At 48.6% G+C, this 21893-nt stretch overlaps 1 protein-coding gene across 2 annotated transcripts; it reads right to left on the bottom strand.

Moving 5' to 3' along the window:
• Positions 1–7437: 7437 nt before the first annotated feature.
• Positions 7438–16760, bottom strand: HAUS5 (HAUS augmin like complex subunit 5). 2 transcript variants are annotated; one of them, XM_079907714.1, is made up of 19 exons: positions 16522–16760; positions 15730–15792; positions 15605–15637; positions 15448–15472; positions 14750–14855; positions 14511–14670; positions 13339–13408; positions 13165–13247; positions 12606–12663; positions 12334–12458; positions 12066–12147; positions 11834–11964; positions 11442–11604; positions 11144–11224; positions 10897–11042; positions 10525–10636; positions 10315–10447; positions 8922–9054; positions 7438–8752 (listed from the first exon to the last, which is right to left on the bottom strand). In XM_079907714.1, the coding sequence occupies exons 1-19, from the start codon at positions 16617–16619 to the stop codon at positions 8635–8637; spliced, it is 1920 nt and encodes a 639-aa protein (XP_079763840.1). In that variant the 5' UTR covers positions 16620–16760; the 3' UTR covers positions 7438–8634. The 2 variants fall into 2 exon arrangements, with proteins under 2 accessions (XP_079763840.1, XP_079763841.1); XM_079907715.1 differs by lacking the exons at positions 15448–15472; positions 15605–15637; positions 15730–15792; positions 16522–16760 and adding an exon at positions 15293–15438.
• Between the last annotated feature and the right edge of the window lie 5133 nt (positions 16761–21893).

Below are 21893 nucleotides of genomic sequence, written 5' to 3'. Positions count from 1 at the left end.
CCAGACTGAGTTCAATTTTCTCTGCCTCAAAATGTCTTTATACTGGGGACTTCCCTGGTGGCTCAGTGGTTAAGAATCCGCCTGCCAATGCAGGGGACACGGGTTTGAGCCCTGGTCTGGGACGATCCCACATGCCGTGGAGCAACAAAGCCCGTGAGCCACAACTACTGAGCCTGCGCTCTAGAGCCCGCGAGCCACGACTACTGAAGACTGTACACCACAACTACTGAAGCCCTCTCGCCTAGAGCCTGTGCTTTGCAGCAAGAGGAGCCACTGCAATGAGAAGCCCGTGCACCGCAACAAGGAGCAGCCCCCGCTTGCCGCAACTAGAGAAAGCCCGCGTGCAGCGACGAAGACCCAACGCAGCCAAAATAAATAAATAGTAAAAACAAAAACAAAACTTAATGTTACCGCTTGCCTTGGTTTCTTGAAGCTCCAGTTTGAATCAGCATAAATGAATGCTTTGTTAAAATACTTTGTTTGCTTCTGTGTTAGAGATGTTATAAGAATAGGATGCCTTAAAAAATTATTAACTAGAGTCCACACTTTATTCAATTTTCCTAGTGTTTAAGCATCCCATCCAGGATAACACATAACATTTAGTTGCCTTGTTTCGTTAGGCTCTTCTTGCCAGTGACAATTTCCTACTCTTTCTTTTTCATGACTTTGATAGTTTTGAGTACTGGTCACGTATTTTGTAGAATGTTCCTCATTTGGTATCTGTCTGACGTTTTTCTCATTATTAGGCTGGGGTTATGCTTTTTTTGGGCGGGGGAGGGAGACCACAGAGGTAAAGTGCAATTTTCATCATATCATACCAAGGCTACATACTATCAACATGAATTATTATTGTTAACTTTGATCTCCTGAAGTAGCACTTGTCAGATTTCTTTATTATAAAATTACTTTTTAAAAACTGGGGGCTTCCCTGGTGGCGCAGTGGTTAAGAATCCACCTGACAATGCAGGGGACACGGGTTCGAGCCCTGGTCCAGGAAGATCCCACATGCCGCGGAGCAACGAAGCCCATGAGCCACAACTACTGAGCTCACGTGCTGCATCTACTGAAGCCCGCGCGCTCTAGAGCCCGTGCTCCGCAACGAGAGAAGCCACCGCAATGAGCAGCCCACGTACTGCAACGAAGAGTAGCCCCCGCTCGGGGCAACTAGAGAAAGCCGCGCGCAGCTATGAAGACCCAACATAGCCAAAAATAATAAATAAATAAAAATTAAAAAATAAAATAAAAACTCCCTGGGCTTCCCTGGTGGCGCAGTTGTTAAGAATCTGCCTGCCAGCTCATGCAGCTCAATATCAAAAAAACAAACAACCCAATCCAAAAATGGCCAGAAGACCTAAATAGACATTTCTCCAAAGAAGATATAGAGATTGCCAACAAACACATAAAAGGATGCTCAACATCACTAATCATTAGAGAAATGCAAATCAAAACTACAATGAGGTAACACCTCACACCGGTCAGAATGGCCATCGTCAAAAAATTTACAAACAATAAATGCTGGAGAGGGTGTGGAGAAAAGGGAACCCTCTTGCACTATTGGTGGGCGTGTAAACTGATAAAACCACTATGGAGAACAGTATGGAGTTTCCTTAAATAACTAAAAATAGAACTACCATATGACCTAGCAATCCGCTACTGGGCATATACCCTGAGAAAACCATAATTCAAAAAGAGTCATGTCCACAATGTTCATTGCAGCACTATTTACAATAGCCAGGACATGGAAACAACCTAAGTGTCCATCGACAGATGAATGGGTAAAGAAGATGTGGCACACGCATACAATGGAATATTATTCAGCCATAAAACGAAACGAAATTGAGTTATTTGTAGTGAGGTGGATGGACCTAGAGTCTGTCATACAGAGTGAAGTAAGTCAGAAAGAGAAAAACAAATACCATATGCTAACACATATATATGGAATCTAAAAAAAAAAAAAAAAAAAAAAGGTTCTGATGATCCTAGGGGCAGGACAGGAATAAAGACGCAGATGTAGGGAATGGACTTGAGGGACACAGGGAAGGAGAAGGTTAAGCTGGGACGAAGTGAGAGAGTAGCATTGACATATACACACTACCAAATGTAAAATAGATAGCTAGTGGGAAGCAGCTGCTTAGCACATGGAGATCAGCTCGGTGCTTTGTGACCATCTAGAGGGTTGGGATAGGGAGGGTGGGAGGGAGATGCAAGAGGAAGGGAATATGGGGATATATATATATGCATATAGCTGATTCACTTTGTTATACAGCAGAAACTAACACAACATTGTAAACCAATTATACTTCAATAAAGATGTTAAAAAAAAAAAAAAAAGAATCCGCCTGCCAGTGCAGGGTACACGGGTTTGAGCCCTGGTCCAGGAAGATCCCACATGCCGCGGAGCATCTAAGCCCGTGCGCCACAACTACTGAGCCTGCGCTCTAGAAACCGCGAGCCACAACTACTGAGCCCGCGTGCTTAGAGCCCGTGCTCCTCAACAAGAGAAGCCACCGCAAATGAGAAGCCCACGCACTGCAATAAAGAGTAGCCCCCGCTCGCCGCAACTAGAGAAAAGCCCGCGCACAGCAACGAAGACCCAACCCAGCCAAAAATAAACAAACAAACAAATAAATAAATTTATAAAAAATAAATTAAAAACTCTCTTTTTATGCTCTTTGGAAGGAATTTACTATGCACAGCCCATACTTAAGGGGTGGAGTAGTTAAGTTCCACCTCCGTGAGAGTGAGATATCTACATAAATTATTTGGAATTCTTTTGCACAAGGGATGTCTATTGTACCCCCTTTATTTCGTTATTAAATCACTTGTATCAGTATGGACTCATGGATATTCTATACTTTCAGTTATTATACAATTACACTTTAGTTATTTTGTTGCTCAAATTGTTCCAGCTTTTAAAATCCTATTAAAGTCTTTTTTTTTAACCTGAAAATTTCCCATCTCCTGCCTTTTTCTTCCTCCCCCTTTTCTTTCTCTTTCTCCCCCCACCCTCTCTTTTTTTTTGTCTTCTATTTGCTGCAGAAACTGATCAATTGTCCTATAGGACGTCTCACATTTTGGATTTAACTAATTATGTTGTTTCACTTGTTCCTCGCTGCCTCCTCTCCCTTGCTTATTTATTGCAGTAACAGAAGCTTGATTAGATTTAGGTTTAATTTGGTAAAAGAATACTTAAGAGGTAATCCTGCTGTATCTCATCAGGAGCACATGGTATCTGGTTGTACTCCTTTGGTGATGCCAAGATTGACCAGCAGTGTCATCCTGTTCCATCCATTTTAAAAAGCTCAATCAATCTTTCCATTAATAGTTTTAGCAGCACTTGATCATCATTACCTGTATCTATTACTTATTAACATATGGAAGATAGTGGTTTTCGAATTTTATCATTCTCTCTGAAACTATTAGTGACTTCTATAAACGTCCTCCTTATCAGGAATTGGGTTACTTTTTCACATACAGGAAAGAAGACAGAAAATGCTTGATTCTTTCTCTATTTTATATTGGGGGGGGGGAAAGAAATGAGTTGGTTACTAACACCCTTCAAAGGTGACCAGCGAGGAATGTGTGTGTGAATATCAATATGAACTGACATTTTCAAACATATTTATGTGCTTCAAGTCATTGCAGTCATTCTTTTTATTAAATATTTATTATTTATTTATTTATTTATTTATATTTAATTTATTTTTTTGGCTGCATCGGGTCTTAGTTGTGGCATGTGGGATCTTCACTGAGGCATGCAGGATCTTTTGTTGCGGCGCGCGGGCTCTTCCTTGTGGTGTGCGGGCTTCTCTCTAGTTGTGGCATGCGGGTTTTCTCTCTCTAGTTGGGGCACACGGGCTCCAGGGCACGTGGGCTCTGTAGTTGGGGCGCATGGGTTCCAGAGCGCGTGGGCGCTGTAGTTTGTGGCACACGGGCTCTAGTTGAGGCGCGTGGGCTCTATAGTTGTGACACGCGGGCTTAGTTGCCTGCGGCGTGTGGGATCTTTGTTCAAACCCGCGTCCCCTGCATTGCAAGGCGGATTCTTTATCACTGGACCACCAGGGAAGTCCCCATTGAAGTCATTCTAATTGCTGCTCAAAATGTCCCATCTTTAGCCAGTGGCAACGCCTTCATACAGACTCCTGAGTCCTTTTGACTCAATCCCAGTAGTTTTGGAGGACGTCCTTGCTCTCTGGTACAAAATGCTTCATACTCATTTTGCGCATTTCCTGCCCCAGACCTAGAATCAGCTATTTCCCCAAGGATCCCTGGTTCCTTTGAGTCAGAAATGGTATTTAGAGGCCACAGCCTGGGCACTAGGTTGCTCATTGTTACTGCGTTGTCATATGTAGAGCTTTTCCGTGGACTTAGCTAGGGAAATATATATATATAATACATATTTATATATATTTATTATACGTATTATATATATAGTTTAGAAAGAGAAAACCCCATGAGTTCATTCTAATATTTCCAATTCAAATGAAAGATTACAGGGTATTACTTCTTTGATTTTATATTTGTATCTCTTTTCTTCTTTTTTTAAAAAATATTTATTTATTTATTTGGCTGTGCCGGGTCTTAGTTGCGGCAGGTGGGGTCTTCACCGCCACGTGCGGGATCCTCAGCTGTGGCATGTGGGATCTTTTAGCTGCAGCATGAGGGATTTTTAGTTGTGGCATGCGAACTCCCAGCTGCCGCATGTGGGATCTAGTTCCCTGACCAGGGAGCAAACCTAGGCCCCCTGTACTAGGAGCCCAGAGTCCTAGCCACGGGACCACCAGGGAAGTCTCGTGTATCTCTTTTCATTTGCATTAAAAACTTAGTCCCCAGTAACATTAGCATAGCTACATATTTGCTTTAGTCTAATATGTAATTTCAAAATATATGATGTTGGGTCTCAAAATTTTAAACTGTATTTTACCAAAATAAAAAAAATCAGTATTATTATGAACAATAAGACTATTTGAAAGTAGGTTGCAGACATCATCCTTAATACTTCAACACACATTCTCTAAGAACATTCTCCCACTTAACCACGATACCATTATCACACCAAAGAAATTTTATAAAGATACAGTATTATCCAATATACCAATCTCTCATTTCTCATATTCAAATTTCCCCAGTTGACTCAAAAATGTACTTTCGCGGAACTTCCCTGGTGGCGCAGTCGTTAAGAATCCGCCTGCCAATGCAGGGGACACGGGTTTGAGCCCTGGTTTGGGAAGATCCCACAAGCCGCGGAGCAACTAAGCCCGTGCGCCACAACTACTGAGCCTGCACTCTGGAGCCCCCAAGCCACAACTACTGAAGCCCACACGCCTAGAGCCCGTGCTCCGCAACAAGAGAAGCCACTGCAATGAAGAGTAGCCCCTGCTCGCCGCAACCAGAGAAAGCCCGCCTGCAGCAATGAAGACCCAACGCACCCAAAAATAAATTTAAAAAAAATTTTTAATGTACTTTCGGGACTTCCCAGGTGGTCCAGTGGCTGACTCTCACTCCCAATGCGGGGGGACCCAGGTTTAATCCCTGGTCAGAGAACTAGATCCCACATGCCACAACTAAGACCTGGTGCAGCCAAATAAATATTAAAAAACAACCCCAAACCCCACAAAAAACAACACTCCAAACCAAAAAATAACCCCAAAATGTACTTTCAAACGCAAATGCTTAAAAAAACTTAAAACACCCCACCCTGATTCAATCAAGATTTTGCATTGCATTTGGTTGTCATGTCTCTTTTAATCTAAAACAATCCCCACTGTACCCCCACTGACTTTCTGAAGAATATGATCTAGTTGTTTTGTACAAGGTCGCACAACTTTTATTTCACCCAGAATGTCTTTGGGATAGATTCCTATAAGTAGCATTGTCTGGGCAAAGAGTAAATGCTTATATCGTTTTCTTTTAATTAAAAAAATTTTTATTATTATTTTTGGGGTTTTATTAATTTTATTTATTTATTTTGGCTGCGTTGGGTCTTCGTGGCTGCGCGCGGGCTTTCTCTAGTTGCAGCGAGCGGGGACTACTCTTCGTTGTGGTGTGCGGGCTTCTTATCGCGGTGGCTTCTCTTGTTGCAGAGAACGGGCTCTAAGCGCGCGGGCTTCAGTAGTTGCAGCACGCGGGCTCAGTAGCTGTGTCTCACAGGCTCTAGAGTGCAGGCTCAGTAGTTGTGGCGCACGGGCTTAGTTGCTCCGCGGCATATGGAATCTTCCTGGACCAGGGCTCGAACCCATGTCCCCCACATTGGCAGGCGGATTCTTAACCACTGCACCACCAGGGAAGTCCAATAAATGCTTATAGAGTTTTTCTGGAGATGATCCCACAGATATTCCATATTGCACATCCACTGATGTATCAGAGTGCTGTTTCCCATAGCCTTACCAACAGAGGGAGCTGCCAAAATTACAGGTTTCCTTTTTCCCAGTCTGGTAGGTGAGAAATGTATCAAAGTGGGGTTTTAATTTGCTTTTCTCTTAGAGAGTTTGAGCATATTTTCTGAGAACTGTCCATTCATATATTTTGCCCATTTTTCTATGGACTTGGAATTTTTCTTTTCCACTTTGACACTACACACACACACACACACACACACACTTTTATGTTATAAACTGAGAACATTTCCCCCCAATTTGTCATTTCTTCTTAGTTTTTTTTTTTTTTTTTTTTTTGCGGTACACGGGCCTCTCACTGTTGTGGCCTCTCCCGTTGTGGAGCACAGGCTCCGGACGCGCAGGCTCAGTGGCCATGGCTTACGGGCCCAGCTGCTCCGTGGCATGTGGGATCTTCCTGGACCGGGGCGCGAACCCGTGTCCCCTGCATCGGTAGGCGGACTCTCAACCCCTGTGCCACCAGGGAAGCCCTGCTTTTTTTTTTAAACCAAGTAAAAGTTTCTTTTATTTTTTTTGTCAGTACTTCCCCTTACTGCATCTGGATTTCAAATCATATTTTGGAAAGTTTGTCCAACTTCTAGTTTATAGAGGAATTCACCTACATGGAGCTCACATTTTGTTTGAGGACAATAAAAGATAAAGTAAAACAGTATGTTAGAAGATGTGCTATGGAGAAATATTGAGCAAGGATGGGGGTAAGGACCCTCTTGTTCAGTAGGGGGGTGGCTCGGAGCTGAGATGAAAAGGAGGGGGGACACTAAGGTGGCACATAGGAAGGCAAATGTGTAAAGACTGGGAAAGAGTAGCCAGGGATAGGAGGAGAACTGGGAGAGTGAGGGTGCTCTGGAGGCCAAGAGAGGAGTTATGGGAAGGGAGGTGGAAAATCAGGTTTAAAATCTCAAAGATGTCAAATATCCCTAATTTGTAAACTAACTGCAACCCCAATAAAACCCCCATCTATGTTTGTATTTCTTCTGGAACCAGGCAAATTGGGTATAAAGTTCACTTCATTTGGGAGAAAAACCTAGCAAGAGACAGGGACACATTGAAAAATAAGAGCAAGACGGCAATCAGCCATTTCAGGTACTAAGACGTATTACACAGCCTTTATAATTAAAACACTGTGGGGATGGCACACAAGCGTCAGACAGACAGTGGACTTGGAGAGAACACAGATGCAGCCAAATTAACCGTGGAAACTTAGTGTATGAAAAGGTGGCATCTCAAGTCACCTAAAACTACTTTATAAAGTTTAGGGATGTAAAGTTTTACTTTATAAGTTGAAGATAATTCACAGCGAAATGCTACAATCTAATCAGTACAGCTAGATTAGTTCTGAAAAATCTATACACCTGTTTAACCCCACCACCTTCAATGTACAACATATTCCCAGCTCGAGAAAGTTTGTCTCCTCCTTGGTTGATCCCTGCCACCCAGCCCTCCTTCAGAGGCAATCACTGCTCTGAATGAGAATTTTAATAAATGATAGTGAGATATATTTAAAATAAGATAAAATTGAATCCATTTAGATAAATTCCAAATGGCTCAGAGATTTAAAATTTACATTTACAAAAGAAATTGTATAAAACTAGAAGGCAATGTCATCTCTTAAACCCTCCCCTCTTCCAGCAGATGCACTGCCTCCTCAGCCCTCACACCAACACATCTGAACGCAGGGCCTTTGCATGTGCTGTAGTCTTCCCCTCTGCAAGCCTTCCTCAGATACCCATGTACTTCCTTCTCTCTCTACCTTTACAGAGTGTCACCTTTGCTGTCTAGCCCTCTATTTAAAAATCACACCACTACAACCGCTTTTTCTCCACAGCAGTTCTTCCACATACTAAATATTTTGCTTACTTATTTTGGCAGTGGTCTGTTCTCCTGTCCTAGAATGACAACTCCCTGAAGGCTGGGACTTCTGTCCATTTTTTTGTGCTGGATCCTCAGTATTTAAAGCAGGTGCTTGATTACTTTTTGTTGAGGGTAAAAGTGACGAGGAGAGTTTCAGGTAGGGTGGGGCACACAGTACCCCATTCTCTTGGCTTTAGTGGGATGATAGGACAGTGGCAAGGCAACTGAGAGGAAAAACAGAAGAGCCTGTGAAGGGGGACGGCAGGTGTGGGTAGAGACAATGGGCTGACGCATCCAGGCAATGCTTTCTTCCGAAAGTCTTATTAAGGGAAGTGAAGTGTTGGGGTGAACAAATGCGAAGCTCTGGACTTCTCTTTGAGCCACGTCTTCATCTGCACAGCTGCTGCAGGGCGCCTTGGGCCTGGATCCAGCGCAGCTGCCACTGGGGCAGGGACAGGCCTTGGCAGAGCTCCCCGGAGAGGGCGGCTTGTCCTGGCTGCTCCCACCTGGAGAAGGGGGATGGCATGAGAGGGAAGGCCTGGACCTCCAGACCTTCTCTGGCCTCCGCTCAGCACCATGCTCTGCTTGTCATCAGCCCCCCACCCCCACCCCCGCCCGGTCTAAGTTCTGCCTGTTCCACCAGTCAGCCCCCACCTCATCGTGCCCCCCTCTCACCAGTCCCCCACAACTCCCTGCAGCTCGGGGATTCGCTTCAGTGCTTGTTTCAGCAGGTTCTCCAGGCGCTTCAGAGCCTGCCCCAGGTTCTCTTTCTGCTCCTTTTCCTGGGATGCCCAGATCTGCAGCAGCTCTGCAGGTTAGAAACCCGGGGGGCAGCAATGAATCCTCTGGCTCCCTGGTGCCTTGCAGCCATTGGGTCACCAAGTCTCCAATCATCTAGCCTTCACCTGAGCATCTCTCCTAATCCTCTCTCTCCTCCCAGGTCCTCTTACCACGTGCAAGCCCACCATACCTGAGGCGTCATTCTGAATGCCTTCCTCCTTCCCCCTGATGGTCCCTCGATCTCCATGGCCCAACCCTCAGTGTCCTCCCTGCTTCCTTACTTGTCCCCCAGCCTTCCTCCTTGGGCCCAAACCTCAGCCTCTTACCGGTCCATCCTTCACATGGCAGCCAGAGTGATCTCACAGCCTAAACCTGATCCTTTCCCTCTCCTGCTTGGAACCCTGCAAGGCTCCCCAGAGCCCCAAGACAGAGCCCAGGCTCTCAGCCTAGTACTTGAGGGGTGCATCATGTGACCTCTGCTTACTACTCCTGAGCAAAACCTCACCTGTCTCCCAGGGCCCACTGGAGACACCATCTTTCCTCCTGGACAGCTCTCACCTCTTTCCCCATTGACCTCTCAGTGCCAGCACATGGCACATACCCAGCGAGTGCTTGCTGAGTGAATCCAGGAATAAATGACTTTTCTGAGTTTCAGCTTCCTCTCTGTAAACTGGGGTCTTATGCTCCCTTCCCTTATGGTAAGGACTGGAAGACACTGTGCATGTGCAGATAACAGTGACTAGAATCACACCAGAGACACAGAGTGCTTACTGCAGCCAGGCACGGCTCAATACCCTGTTTGGGTCACCTGACTGAATCTTTCCAACAACTCTGTAAGGTATTATGATTATGCTTATTCCACTGAGGAGGAAGCTGAGGCACAGGGAGATCACGCAGCAAGGAAGAGGTGGGGCTGAGAAGAGAATCCAGGTAGTTTAACTACGCAGCCCACTTTCTAACTGCTCAAGTATACGACTGTTTGGTGATGGATGAGTATTTGGCAATTCAATGAGCAGTGCTGCCTCATGGTTAGGAGCACAGACCCATGTTAGACGGCCTGGACTCAAATCCCAGCTTGGCTGTCTGGGCAGCTACCAAGCCTTCTGCTTCTCAGTTCTCTCCTCTGTAAAACGGAGAGAACCCCTGGGCTGCTGTGCAGATGAAACTAGTGAGCATGCTCAAAGCACTCAGCACACTGTATAAGCAGTGGGTGTTTGTGATTTCTCCTGGACGCTGATGGTCCTGGGAAGGGGCTGGGATGCTGGATAAGGAAGCAGTGCAGGCCTACCCCGGGTGGATGGTCCTGGCGGCAGGCTGGTCTTCATGTGGAGCAGATACCAGCATCGGAGACTTCGCTGGTCCTGGAGGAACAGAAGGTCCTGGCGAAGAGAGGCAGCCTTCGGAAGGAGCAGCTCCGGAGCCTGGAGGAAGGGGGAAGGACAGTCACCTGGGGTGGGGGTAGAGGTGGGAAGACGGGTCCTAAGGGACACGCACTCACCTTCCCTGCGGGCAGCCCCAATGTGTGGCTCAATACTATGAGGCTGGAGCCTCTTGGGGATGCAGGATGCAGCTGGTGGATGGATGGCAGGACCGTAGGGAGGGGCTGCAACCTGTGGGGGAAAATCCAGGTTGGGTGGGGCACTGAGAGGGAGGCTTGGGTTCCAGAGGCTCTGGGGGCTGGGAGCTGGACTCAGGAGGCCCAGGAACTTGGAGGTGGGTCTGAGGACTAGGATTCCAGAATGGGGCTGAGGACCTGAAGGTGAGGTCTGGCAGCTCGGGAACACTGGGAGGACTGGAATTGATTTTGTGGAGTGGGCCCAAGGAGCAACAGTCATCCATGGCAGGGGACATAGTGATGGCCCAGTCTCACCCTCCAGGGCTGTGCCGCAGCAGGGTGCCCAGCAGAAGATGGGGCAGATGCTGGGCTCCCTCCTCTAGACAGCGAAGCAGCTCCTGGCTCTGTGGTGCCACCATCTCAGATGTGGGGACCACTTTTTGCCGAACCAAAGCTAGCACCTGTGGGGAAGGAAAGGGATGGGAAGGGCAATGTGAGGCCGCTTAGCCCCCTCCCTAGGAGACCCAGCCCTACCCAGAATTTGCCCCAACTCCCATCTCACCTCCCCAGGGCTCCGGCACAGGCTCGTCTTGCTGGCTGAGTTGCCCTTGATGAGCAGGCGGACCTGTTCCTGTGTCTCCTCCTAGGCAACAGAGAGGTCACGGAGATGGGCTGCTTTTCCTTGTCACCTTCCAGCCTCTGCCCTTGCTCACCCCTTTGCACAGGTCCTGATTCCTCTTGGGAGTCTCACCCTGGCCCCCCCCCCTCACCAGGAGGCCCAGTTCTGGATCTTAAGGGTCCCAGCCTCACTCCAGCCCTCCACCAGGCCCTGCCACTTCTCCCGGAGTCCCGCCTCTCACCACCAGTTGGCGCCAGTGCAAGATCCTCTGCTGTTTGGCCTGTAGCTCCTGGAGCAGAAGCTGCCGCTGCCCAGCAGCCTCCTCCAGCTCCTGGCTCATGGCATGCAGGGCCTTGAGTTCTGCCCGCAGGGCAGAGCTCCGGAGCCCCAGCAGCAATGCCTGCCTGGGGCACGAGTAGAAAAGAGCAAAGGAGAAGGAAGGTGACTAAGACTCACCACAGAGGAGGGATATCAGATCTGCAAGGATGCACAAGGAGCCGTAGCACAGGGAGACAAACCAGAAGAGCAAGCAGGGATGCAGAAACAGGAGCCACAGGTGCAGAAAAAGTCCAATAACCTGAAACCTCTGGGAGAGAGATGGCCTAGAGGCCTCTGTCCATGGAGACCCCTCACCTCTCGCTGGATCCCATGGTACATCTCTCCATCTGCTCCATCAGGCCTTGGAGGTGCCGGGTCAGGATTTGATGGTCCTCCAGGAGGGGGCCCCGCTGGGTGACCAGCGCAGCCACAGACTGCCAGCCCTCCTGGAGCGAGGCACAGAGTCAGGGTGGGCATGGTCCCTGGGGTTGGGGGCTGGGGGAGGGGATCGAGTGGGTTGGGAAGGGGATGGAGTCCTGGGGGTCACCTGGATGAGATGCACCATGGACGGCAGGGCCTGGCTAGAGTTGGGCTGGTCTGGGGCCTGGGAGCCGAGAGTAGGGGCCGAGCTGCAGAGAGAGGAGACCTGTCCCCTTGCCTGGGCCCTTGGGGGTAACCAATGTCAGCCCACCTGCCAGATTGGTTACTGGGTTTCAGTTCCACCCCCATCAGCAGGTCACCCTGCCTGGTCCTGACCTGTCCCAATTTCCTCAGCCCACTGCCCTGCTCTGACTGTGGGAGCACCCACGCCACACCTGGCTAGCTCTGTATCTTGGAGCTCATCCACGGTGCACAGGGACTGGATCTCTGCCTCCCGCTCTGCAGCCAGATGCTCCAAGGCAGCCAGGATGTGGCCCGGAGGGTGGTTTGTCAGCAGTGACTGGTGAGGAGAGGAGTGAGGTCAGGGCAGGATGGAGGAGGGCTACGAGCTGGGACCCATGGAGAAGGGGAAGGATCACGAGTTAGGTCCTGGCACCCTGAGGTTTACATGGGGCAGAGGGTGTGTCCTTTTTGAGAGCCCCCTCACCTCCACTGAGCTAAGCCACTGCTGGTAGGAAGTTCCAAAGAGATCATCTCGAGGGGTTCTGTGGAGTTGGGGAAGGGGACAGAGAATGTTACAGAACACATCAACTCACCCTCTAATGATCACCACCACCCTATAGGGTAGGGGTTGTCATTGTCCCCATTTTAAGGATTGGAAACCAGGCTCTTTCTCTACACCTGTCAGACTTGAGTTCCCCACTTAATATCAACTCGCTGGTCTTGGGCCCCTTCACGTGTGCTGTTTACCTGGAACACCCTCTCAACCTTTTACTCTCCTCACCAGAGAACCCGTCCTGTCTCCTTAGCTGGGTAAGGCATTTCATTTGGGTTCCCTGAGCCTCTCATGCCTCCCCACCCTCTGACAGCCCTAACTACCTGGGTTGTCACTGTCTATGATGGTCTGTTTCCCTCTTTTCCCAGCCTGGGAGCCCTGTCAAGGCAGGGCCTGGGCTAACAGAGCCCGGAGGCCCAACGTCTGTAACAAGTGACTACCCCCAAAGCCCAGGTTCTTTGCAGGGTCTCGGGGGTTGAGGGATACTCACGGAATGCTGCCTCCCTTGGCCCGAGGCATCAGGAGCTTCTGCAGGAACTGGGTCCGGAGGCTGCAGGCTGTTCGGACATCACCCTGTGAAGAAGGGAGTGTAGCTTGAGGAGGGCCCAAAGGTCCACCGAACCCCAGGCTCCCCATCTTTTCCCCCATGGCTCAGGATTCTTACCAGGACCACAGGCTCCAGGCTCAGGGCTGCTGATGTCAAGGGTCCAAAGTTTATATCCACTTTGGCCTTCCTGGAGAGAGAAGTGCAGTTGGGGCTGAGGTTCCTGGGAAGAGGGAGCTGGCAGCACAGATGTCTGTGTCCCCTCTCGCTGCCAGCAAAGCTAGCCTTGATCTCAGAGGCCAACCCCAAATTAGACCACTGTCATCTCCTGGCTAGATGACTGCATTAACCTCCTCATCGGTCTCCCTGCTCTTGCCCACTGCAGTCTGCTCTCTACCCAGTAGTCAATGATCCTATTAAAACCTCATACAGATCATGTCACTGTTTTGCTCAAAACCCTTGAAAACAATGTGATGTGGCCCCATTACACTCAGAAAAGCAACAATGAGTATTAGAACTCTTCTAAGCACTCCGCGTGATTTGACTCACTCAATTATCATACCTACCCTATAGAGTAGGTATTAATATTATCCCCATTCTATAGAACTTAGAAACTGAGGCACAAAGAAGTTAAATACTTTGCCCAAAGTCACACAGCTGTAAGTGGCTGAGCCAGGCCATGAATCCAGCCTGAGAATAAAATTCCAATGCCTCCATGGCGCTCTGTCCACCTCTCCAACCTACCACCTCACGCTCTCCCTCTTGCCTACGAAACTTAAGCTGAACTGGCCTCTTGGCTGTTCTTCCCACATGCCAAGCTCAGGGCTCTGCTTCTGCTGTTCCTCTCCATGGAAATTCCTCCCCCAACTCAAATGTTACCTCCTCAAAGAGGCCTTCTCTGACCATCATACCTAGGGCAGGATGTCCCTCTCCCTTTCTATCATATCACCTTTTCTTCATAGCGCTCATCTCTACCTATGATTACAGGGTCTGTCTCCTAGTTTACCACCTGTCTCCTCTGCATCACAGTGTGAGGCCCATGAGGGCAGGACTGTCCCGTTTACCGTTTTTTCCCCCGCACCGGTGTTCTAGATATATAGCTGGCACTATTCTAGGCACTGGAAATACAGGTGGCTGAGATGACAAAACTTCCTGGTCTCATGGATGTTAAATCTTAAGGAGTGGAGCTCAGAATTCTGGAACCCAAGAAGCGTTCAGGGCAGAGCACTGGGTCTTTAAGAATGTGTCTACCCAGCCTGGCGAGGGCTGCTCCCTGGACACCTGAGGCTTACCTCTCTATGTCCTGCAAATGCTTGAGCTGATTCTGCAGCTGCTGCATGGGACCTTGGAGCCCACGCTGCTGTCTTTGCATGGCCCCAGCTTGGGCCCGGAGGAGGAGAGCACGACGCTGGGTGTCTTGCACGCTCTGCAGGGCCTGCTCCATGGCCATGTCTGTGAGAGGAACAGGGGCGGCCATCAGTACTTTCCTTAACCTTGTTCTGCTGCCCATCTGTCCAGCCCCATGGGTCACCCTGAGCCTCAGTCTCTCGCTCCAACAGCTCCAGGCTCTGGTCTAACTCCAGGATCTCTGCCCGCAGGTGGGCAACAGCGGCTTCCAGCTTCAACTTCCGACGGGCCTGGTGGAATCAGGTACAGGGTCAGATGCATGGCCTGGCTGGGGCTCGGCCTGGCCTGACTGCCCTGTGTGGAGCAGCAGTCTCTTACCTGCCCACTTAGGTGGCAGAGGGTTTTCCCTAGGCAGTTTCGGTGCCTGAACTTCTAGGACCAGAAGAGCACTATGGTACTATCCTGTCCCCCTCCTTCCTCCTGGGATTGCCTCATCTAGCCTCCCACCCTGTTTCTTGTCTCTGTCCCAGTCCTCATCTCCCCACTGAGCCCCACACCTGGGAGTCCTGAGGTCTCCTGGAAGCCTCCCCCGCCCCAGATGTCACCTGGGCACCATGCACACATTGGGTCCCATATTGGTCTCAGTATCTCTCCCAAACCAGTCTCTTCTCCCAACCTCACCAGCTTTGATGCCCCATATCCATGTCCCCCCAACCACAGCTCATACCTTCTCCCCCTAGACTGTAAGCCCTGTGAGTGCAGGGATCAGGGCTGTTTTGTGACACAGTGACCCTAGCATCACCCAGCACAAGGCTGGGGCTAGAGCAGGTCTACAAATCCTCTTTTTGGATGAAAGAAAATCTTGCAGCACGTGCTTCTCACCTCTGGACTGTCCTGGTGGCCATACCTGAGGAAGTGAGGCCAGAGTTAGGGGATGACAGGGACTTCCAGGGGTAGATGGGAGGCTGAGGCTGTGGGTGGGGACATGGCTTGAGGGGGCTGGGGAAGACAGGAGGGGACAGCTTTGAGGACCAGTTACCAGAGCAGGTTTCCCCGGATCTTCTTGACATTCCTATAGTGGAGAGGTAGGAAGAAGGGGAGTTACTGTAGGACTCGCCTAGGTCCCCTCTCCTGCCACAGCTTCCCTCATGCAGCCAGGCTCACCTCTGGCTGTGCACATGCCGCAAGACGTAGGCCCAGATATCGGCCCCCTGGCCCAGACACAGCCTGTGGGAACAGTATGTAAGGGGATGCCTGGGACGTCACACAGGGTGGAGGATGTTCATTCGCAGGGTGGTGGGGGGTAAGGTCTTTACTAGGGAATTCTCACCTCTTGGGGGAGGGAGGGTCCATACTTTTGGGGTAAGGTATTCCCTCCTGGGGAGTTCTCAGTCACTGAGAGGGTGGGCTTCTCACTGGGTGTAGGGGTATTCTCATTCCATGGTGGAGTGCTCCCTTTTATCTCCAGTCACTTCCAGAGGTGGGGGTGAGGGCTATACTGCCTGGAAGGGCTCTCTCATTATCAGCTGTGGGTCATCACTCCTATACATTCAATCTTCAGTGAGGTGATCTTTGCTGACTCCAGAGGGTCCTCACTGGCTGGGCTGGGGTGTGTGGTGGGTGATGAAGTGCTGCAGGGACAGCCTTACTCTGGAGATCCAATTTCCCCACCGGGAGGGGGCATTCATTACTAACTCACTGGTGCAAGGGACCTCACTCTGGGCGGCCTCACAGGACGGGCGCGGGAGTGTTGGAGTCACCGCCAGGACGTCCTCACACAGTTCAGGATTCTCTGCCTGGATTTGCTACTCGGGGGGCGGGGGCGCCCTCAAGGGTTATTCTCACTCGGGCAGAGGGGGATGGGGAGGGCGGCGCGTCTTAGATGAAGATGTGGTTCTCACTCCCCGGGACTCTATCTCCAGGGTGGGGAGTCGTCACTCCTAGAGAGGTCCTCACCTGCGCAGCGACGACTCCGGGGCCCGGGCGGCCACGGGCGCCTCCATCTCTTCCGCCGCCCAGCAGCCCAGTTCCCGCGCTTGCTGCGCTAACTCCATGACAGCGGCTCAGCCAACGCCTCCCGCCCCTTCTTCAAGTGTGGCTTCCGCCTCTGACGTCACGAGTGCGCCGGAAGTGACGCCATCGATCGCCAGACAGGCAGGGGCTTTCCGGCTCTGCAAGATGTCAGAGCCGATCTACGTTTCTCATGCTTGAGGGTCCGGTCCCTTTGAGTGGAGATGAAAGGGGCGTGGAGAAACGGTGGGGCCCGCTAGCCTTCTGCGTCCTCCTTCCTACTACCATCTGTTCCCTAAGAGACAAAAGGTCCCCAATGCCTCCCTTCATTTTCTTGACAAAATGGGACTTTCATCCCAGAAGGATGAGAATCAGGCGAGGAGATGCCAAATTTACTGCTTTTTGGTTTCAGAAACAGGGTGTCAGGTCTGAGTGAGGGATAGAGGGCAGATGGCATGACCCTAATATCTCTCTGGCATGCTTTCTTCTAGGTATTCGTTCGTCCGTACCATTCTGTAACATTCGTGAGCTGACCCTGTGCTGGGGACACCCCGGTGGCTGAGACAGCCCCAGTCTCAGCTACTCGAGCCCCAGTCTCAGCTACTCGAGCCCCAGCTACTGGAGCTACCAGTTCAGTGAGGGACACAGACGCATCACCAGGTAGGGATGGTAGAACATAAGCAGCAGGGGTGGGTCAATTTGGGACACAAGGAATGTGAGAGGTCTATGGAGTGCCCCAGAAAGCACTGGATACTAGGGCTGGAGTTCTGGAGAGCCCACTCAATCTCAGACATGGCCCTGAGAAATGGCAACATTCAGGGACTTTTCATTCAATATGATTCATCACTGTCCTCAGTGTCCTGTACAGAGCCTGACGCTCTAAATAGTTGTTGAAGAAACAAATGGCAGGAAAGGTGGTGGGGGTGAGACTAAAGCTGGGAACGCTGGGAGGAGGATGGAGCAGGATGAAGGGAGGAAGGGGTTGAGGACAGTGCTGGACCACTGTAGGGCTGTGGAGAAGAGAGGAGACTGAGTGGATGGGTCATGTGAGGTTGACTGGCTGTTGAGGGTTGAGATCCAGGGCTCTAGGCTGGGGATTAGGTGGAACAGACCTTGAAATGGGGAGGTGAGAGAAGGGGCAGCTTTGGGGGAGATGCTGATAACAATGTGAGACTCTGTGGGTGTGAGGACACCCACAGAGGGGACATCCAAGGGTCAGCCGAGCCTCTAGTCCAGGGAAAGGGGGACCATGATGTCACCACTAAATAGCAGATTTCGGGGAGAAGCTGAGTTCAGCTTCAAATTCTTCATAAGGGCTGAGATGCAGAAGAGGGTGCCAGGGGCTGATGTAATCCAGATGGGCTTCCTGGAAGAAAGACTAGCAGCTGCTACTCCACCATCCTGCTTTCTCAACTTTCCATTTCTTTCAAGCATCTCCACCCTTCCAACCTTTGTGGGTTGTTTTGCTGTTAAAAAAAAAAAAGAAAATCAATTAGACAGCATGTTTGCCAAGGGCCTCTGAGCTTTTCAAGGGACTTTAGAAAGTACTGGCTGTTAAAGGAATGAAAAGACAAGTCACAGACTGGGAGAAAGTATTTGCAAAACACATATCTGATTATTGATGAGTATCCAAAATATGCAAAGAACTCTTAAAACTCAACCATAAGAAAATAAATAATCCAATTTAAAAATGGACGAAAGTTATGAAGTGGTGTCTCACCAAAGATGATATACAGATAAATGCAAATAAGCATACGAAAAGTTGTTCAACATTCTAGGTCCTCAGCGAGCTGCACATTAAAACAATAATGGGTTACCTCTACATACCTATTAGAATGTCTAAAATCCAAGACAATGACAACACCAAATGCTGCTGAGGATGTGGAGCAATAGGAGCTCTCATTCATGGCTGGTGGGAACGCAAAATGATAAAGCCGCTTTGGAAGACAATCTGAAAAGGCCATATGCTGTATGATTGCAACTGTGTGGCATTGTGGAAAAGGCAAAACTATAGAGATCAGTAAAAAGATGGTAGTGGCCAGTGGGTGGGGGGTAAGGAGGAAAAGGTGGAACACAAAGGGTGATTTTTTTAGGAGGGGGAAACTATTTTGTATGATACTGTAATGATGGATATGTCATATTATGCATTTGTAAAAAGCCATAGAACTGTACAACACAGAGTGAGCCCTAACGTAAGGTATGGATTCTGGTTAGGAATAATGTTTCACTCTTGATCATCAATAGTAACAAAGGTACCATCCTCCTGCAAGATGGTAATAATAGGGGAAAATGTGTGTGGAGGGAGGAGACGTAGATGGGAACTTTATTTTTTGTGTGGTTTTTCTCTAAGCATAAGACTTCTCACAAAAAAATAGTCTATTAAACAAAAGAATTGGCCGAAAGCTGGAATATTGTTTAATGAATATCTATAACCATAAACTAATGGCAGTTAATCAGATGCACCTTGACTCAAGCTATATAATTATAAAAGGATTCTTTATCTGTTTTGGATAAAAAATTAAAGGCAAATAAGGAATAATTGCCAGCAGTTTCCCCTCCAGCTCTAAAAAAAGCCAATAGGGATTATTAGGCACATCCTCTCAAGACACCGAAGAGAGAGCAGAGCTGGTCATGTGACCATCTCCCCAGCAACCACTAACCATCTTCTTCCCACTCTCCTCCAGTCTCTGTGTGGTGGCTTTGTAATGTGTCCACTTGACTAGGTTGAATGAGCTATTTCCTAGAATCACCTTCTGTGTCCAGTTATGATGGGATGGAAGAGATTCTTGGGCAAGATTTGGAGGGGAGAAGTGAAGCAGCTGCCCTTTTGTAGATCACACAGGTTGTCACTGGCTGGCTGCTGGCTCATCATGTTTGCATAGGGCAGCAGCCAGGCCAGCAATTGTTTCACCTTCTCCTGGCTCTTCCTTCAACTTCTCCAACTCCTGGGCCATATGTGTGTTGAGCTCCAGCTTCTTCTGTGGCTGCTCATACCAACAAGGTCAGAGGCAAGCTTGTTCCAGCTTGTCCTAGCTTCCCCCCATTTTACATCTGTCTTCCCTTCTTAACAACAGCCTGCCCTGTGCACTTCGAGTGCCAGCATCTGACACTAAGACAACAATATTAAGGATTGCTTAATGACTCCACCAATTGTATAAAATCAAATCCCTGTTTATCTATCGATTGATCTATCTATCTGATATATCTCCCCTAGTGGTTCAGCCTCTCTGATTGAACCCTGATACGAGGAGGATACCGAGGCCAGGGCATGGAACCAGGGCAGGGGGTGATAGGACTGAAGCACTGAGGGGGCTGGTGGAAGTAATGATCAGGCTGAATGGAGGGAACTTATCCTTAGGTTAAGACCTTTCCAGAGAGGAAAGCAGTGTTCTCTTTGGGACAGTACCTGTCAAGACTCCCTCCCTCTCACATCTGAGCTTTTATTCCTGTTGTGCCCCCCCAACTCAATTACCCTTCTTTCTTATCTTCAAAGGCAACCTCCTCCTCATCCTTTAGATCTTCCCCCCTTTATTTATTTAAAATTTGAATTGTAGGGAATTCCCTGGCTGTCCCGTGGTTAGGACTCCATGCTCTTACTGCCAAGGGCCTGGGTTCAATCCCCGGTTGGGGAACTGAAATCCCACAAACTGCACAGCACGGCAAGAAAAAAACAAATTGAATTATAATTAACATGCACTATTATGTTAGTTTCAGGTATAATGATTTGATATTATTATACATTATGAAATGATCATTACAATAAGTCCAGTTACTGTCTTTCACCATACAAAGTTGTTACGGTATTATTGGCTAGATTCCATATGTTGTACATTACACCCCCATGACTTATTTATTTTATAGCAGGAAGTTTGTATCTCTTAATCCCTTTCACTTATTTCATCTGTTCCCCCACCAGGTCCCACTGGGGACCACCATTTTGTTCTCTGTATCTAAGAATCTGTTTTTGTTTTGTTTTGTTTGTTCATGTGTTTTGTTTGTAAAAATTCCACATAAAAGTGAAATCATAGTGTTTGTTTTTCTCTGATTTATTTCACTTAGCATAATACCCTGCAGGTTAATGCATGTTGCTGCAAATGGTAGGAATTCATTTTTTTTAATAATTTATTTTTGGCTGTGTTGGGTCTTCGTTGCTGCACATGGGCTATCTCTAGTTGCGGTGAGCAGAGGCTACTCTTTGTTGCAGTACGCGTGCTTCTCATTGTGGTGGCTTCTCTTGTTGCGGAACACGGGCTGTAGGTGCATGGGCTTCAATAGTTGTGGCACGCGGGCTCAGTAGTTGTGGCTCGCGGGCTGTAGAGCAGAGGCTCAATAGTTGTGGCACGTGGGCTTCGTTGCCTTGTGGCATGTGGCATCTTCCCAGAGCAGGGCTTGAACCCATGTCCCCTGCATTGACAGGCGGATTCTTAACCACTGTGCCACCAGGGGAGTCCCTGACCCACTTTTAAAATTGGGTTGTTTGCTTTTTTGGTATTGAATTGTATGAGTTCTTTGTATATTTTGGATATCAACCCCATGTTGGTTATATTGTTTTGCAAATATCTTCTTTCATTCAGTAGTTTGCCTTTTTGTTTTTATGGTGGATTCCTTTGTTGTGCAAAGCTTTTTAGTTTGATGTAGTCCCATTTGTTTATTTTTGCTTTTGTTTCCCTTGCCTCAGGAGACATCAAAAATAATATTGCTGACTGATGTCAAGAGTGTACTGTCTATGTTTTCTTCTAGGTGTTTTATGATTTCAGGTCTTACATTTAAGTCTTTAATCCATTTTGAGTTTATTTTTATATATGGTATAAGAAAGTGGTCATTTTCATTCCTTTGCATGTAGCTGTACAATTTTTCCATCATTTATCAAAGAGACTGTGTTTTCCCCATTGTATTTTCTTGCCTCCTTTGTTGTAGATTAATTGACCATATGAGGGTGGATTTATTTCTGTGCTCTCTGTTTTGTTCCATTGATATGTGTCTGTTTTTCTACCAGCACCATACTGTTTTTTGTTGTTGTTGTTGTTGTTTTGCGGTACGCAGGCCTCTCACTGTTGTGGCCTCTCCCGTTGCGGAGCACAGGCTCCGGACGCGCAGGCCCAGCAGCCATGGCTCACGGGCCCAGCAGCCATGGCTCACGGGCCCAGCCGCTCCGCGGCATGCGGGATCCTCCTGGACCAGGGCACGAACCCACGTCCCCTGTATCAGCAGGCGGACTCTCAACCACTGCGCCACCAGGGAAGCCCACCAGTGGAGCTTTAATGGCTATTTAGGGAGACGTGAGAGATTAGAAACTAAAGGAGCTGAATGTGTGCAAT

Source organism: Stenella coeruleoalba, assembly GCF_951394435.1.
Source record: "Stenella coeruleoalba genome assembly, chromosome: 20".
In the NCBI taxonomy this organism is placed as follows: domain Eukaryota; kingdom Metazoa; phylum Chordata; class Mammalia; order Artiodactyla; family Delphinidae; genus Stenella; species Stenella coeruleoalba.
The sequence above is the reverse complement of the archived record's forward strand: the minus strand, read 5'-3'. Positions and strand labels throughout refer to the sequence as shown.

Bases quoted from the DNA above. Each gene is read 5' to 3' on its own strand.
- HAUS5 (XM_079907714.1), bottom strand. From the start codon at position 16,619: ATGGAGTTAGCGCAGCAAGCGCGGGAACTGGGCTGCTGGGCGGCGGAA. The intron at 13,248-13,338 runs GTAAGAATCCTG...CCTTCTTCACAG, and splicing joins GCCTGGAGCCTGTGGTCCTG to GGTGATGTCCGAACAGCCTG. The intron at 12,148-12,333 runs GTGTGGCGTGGG...CTCTCTCTGCAG, and splicing joins CAAGATACAGAGCTAGCCAG to CTCGGCCCCTACTCTCGGCT.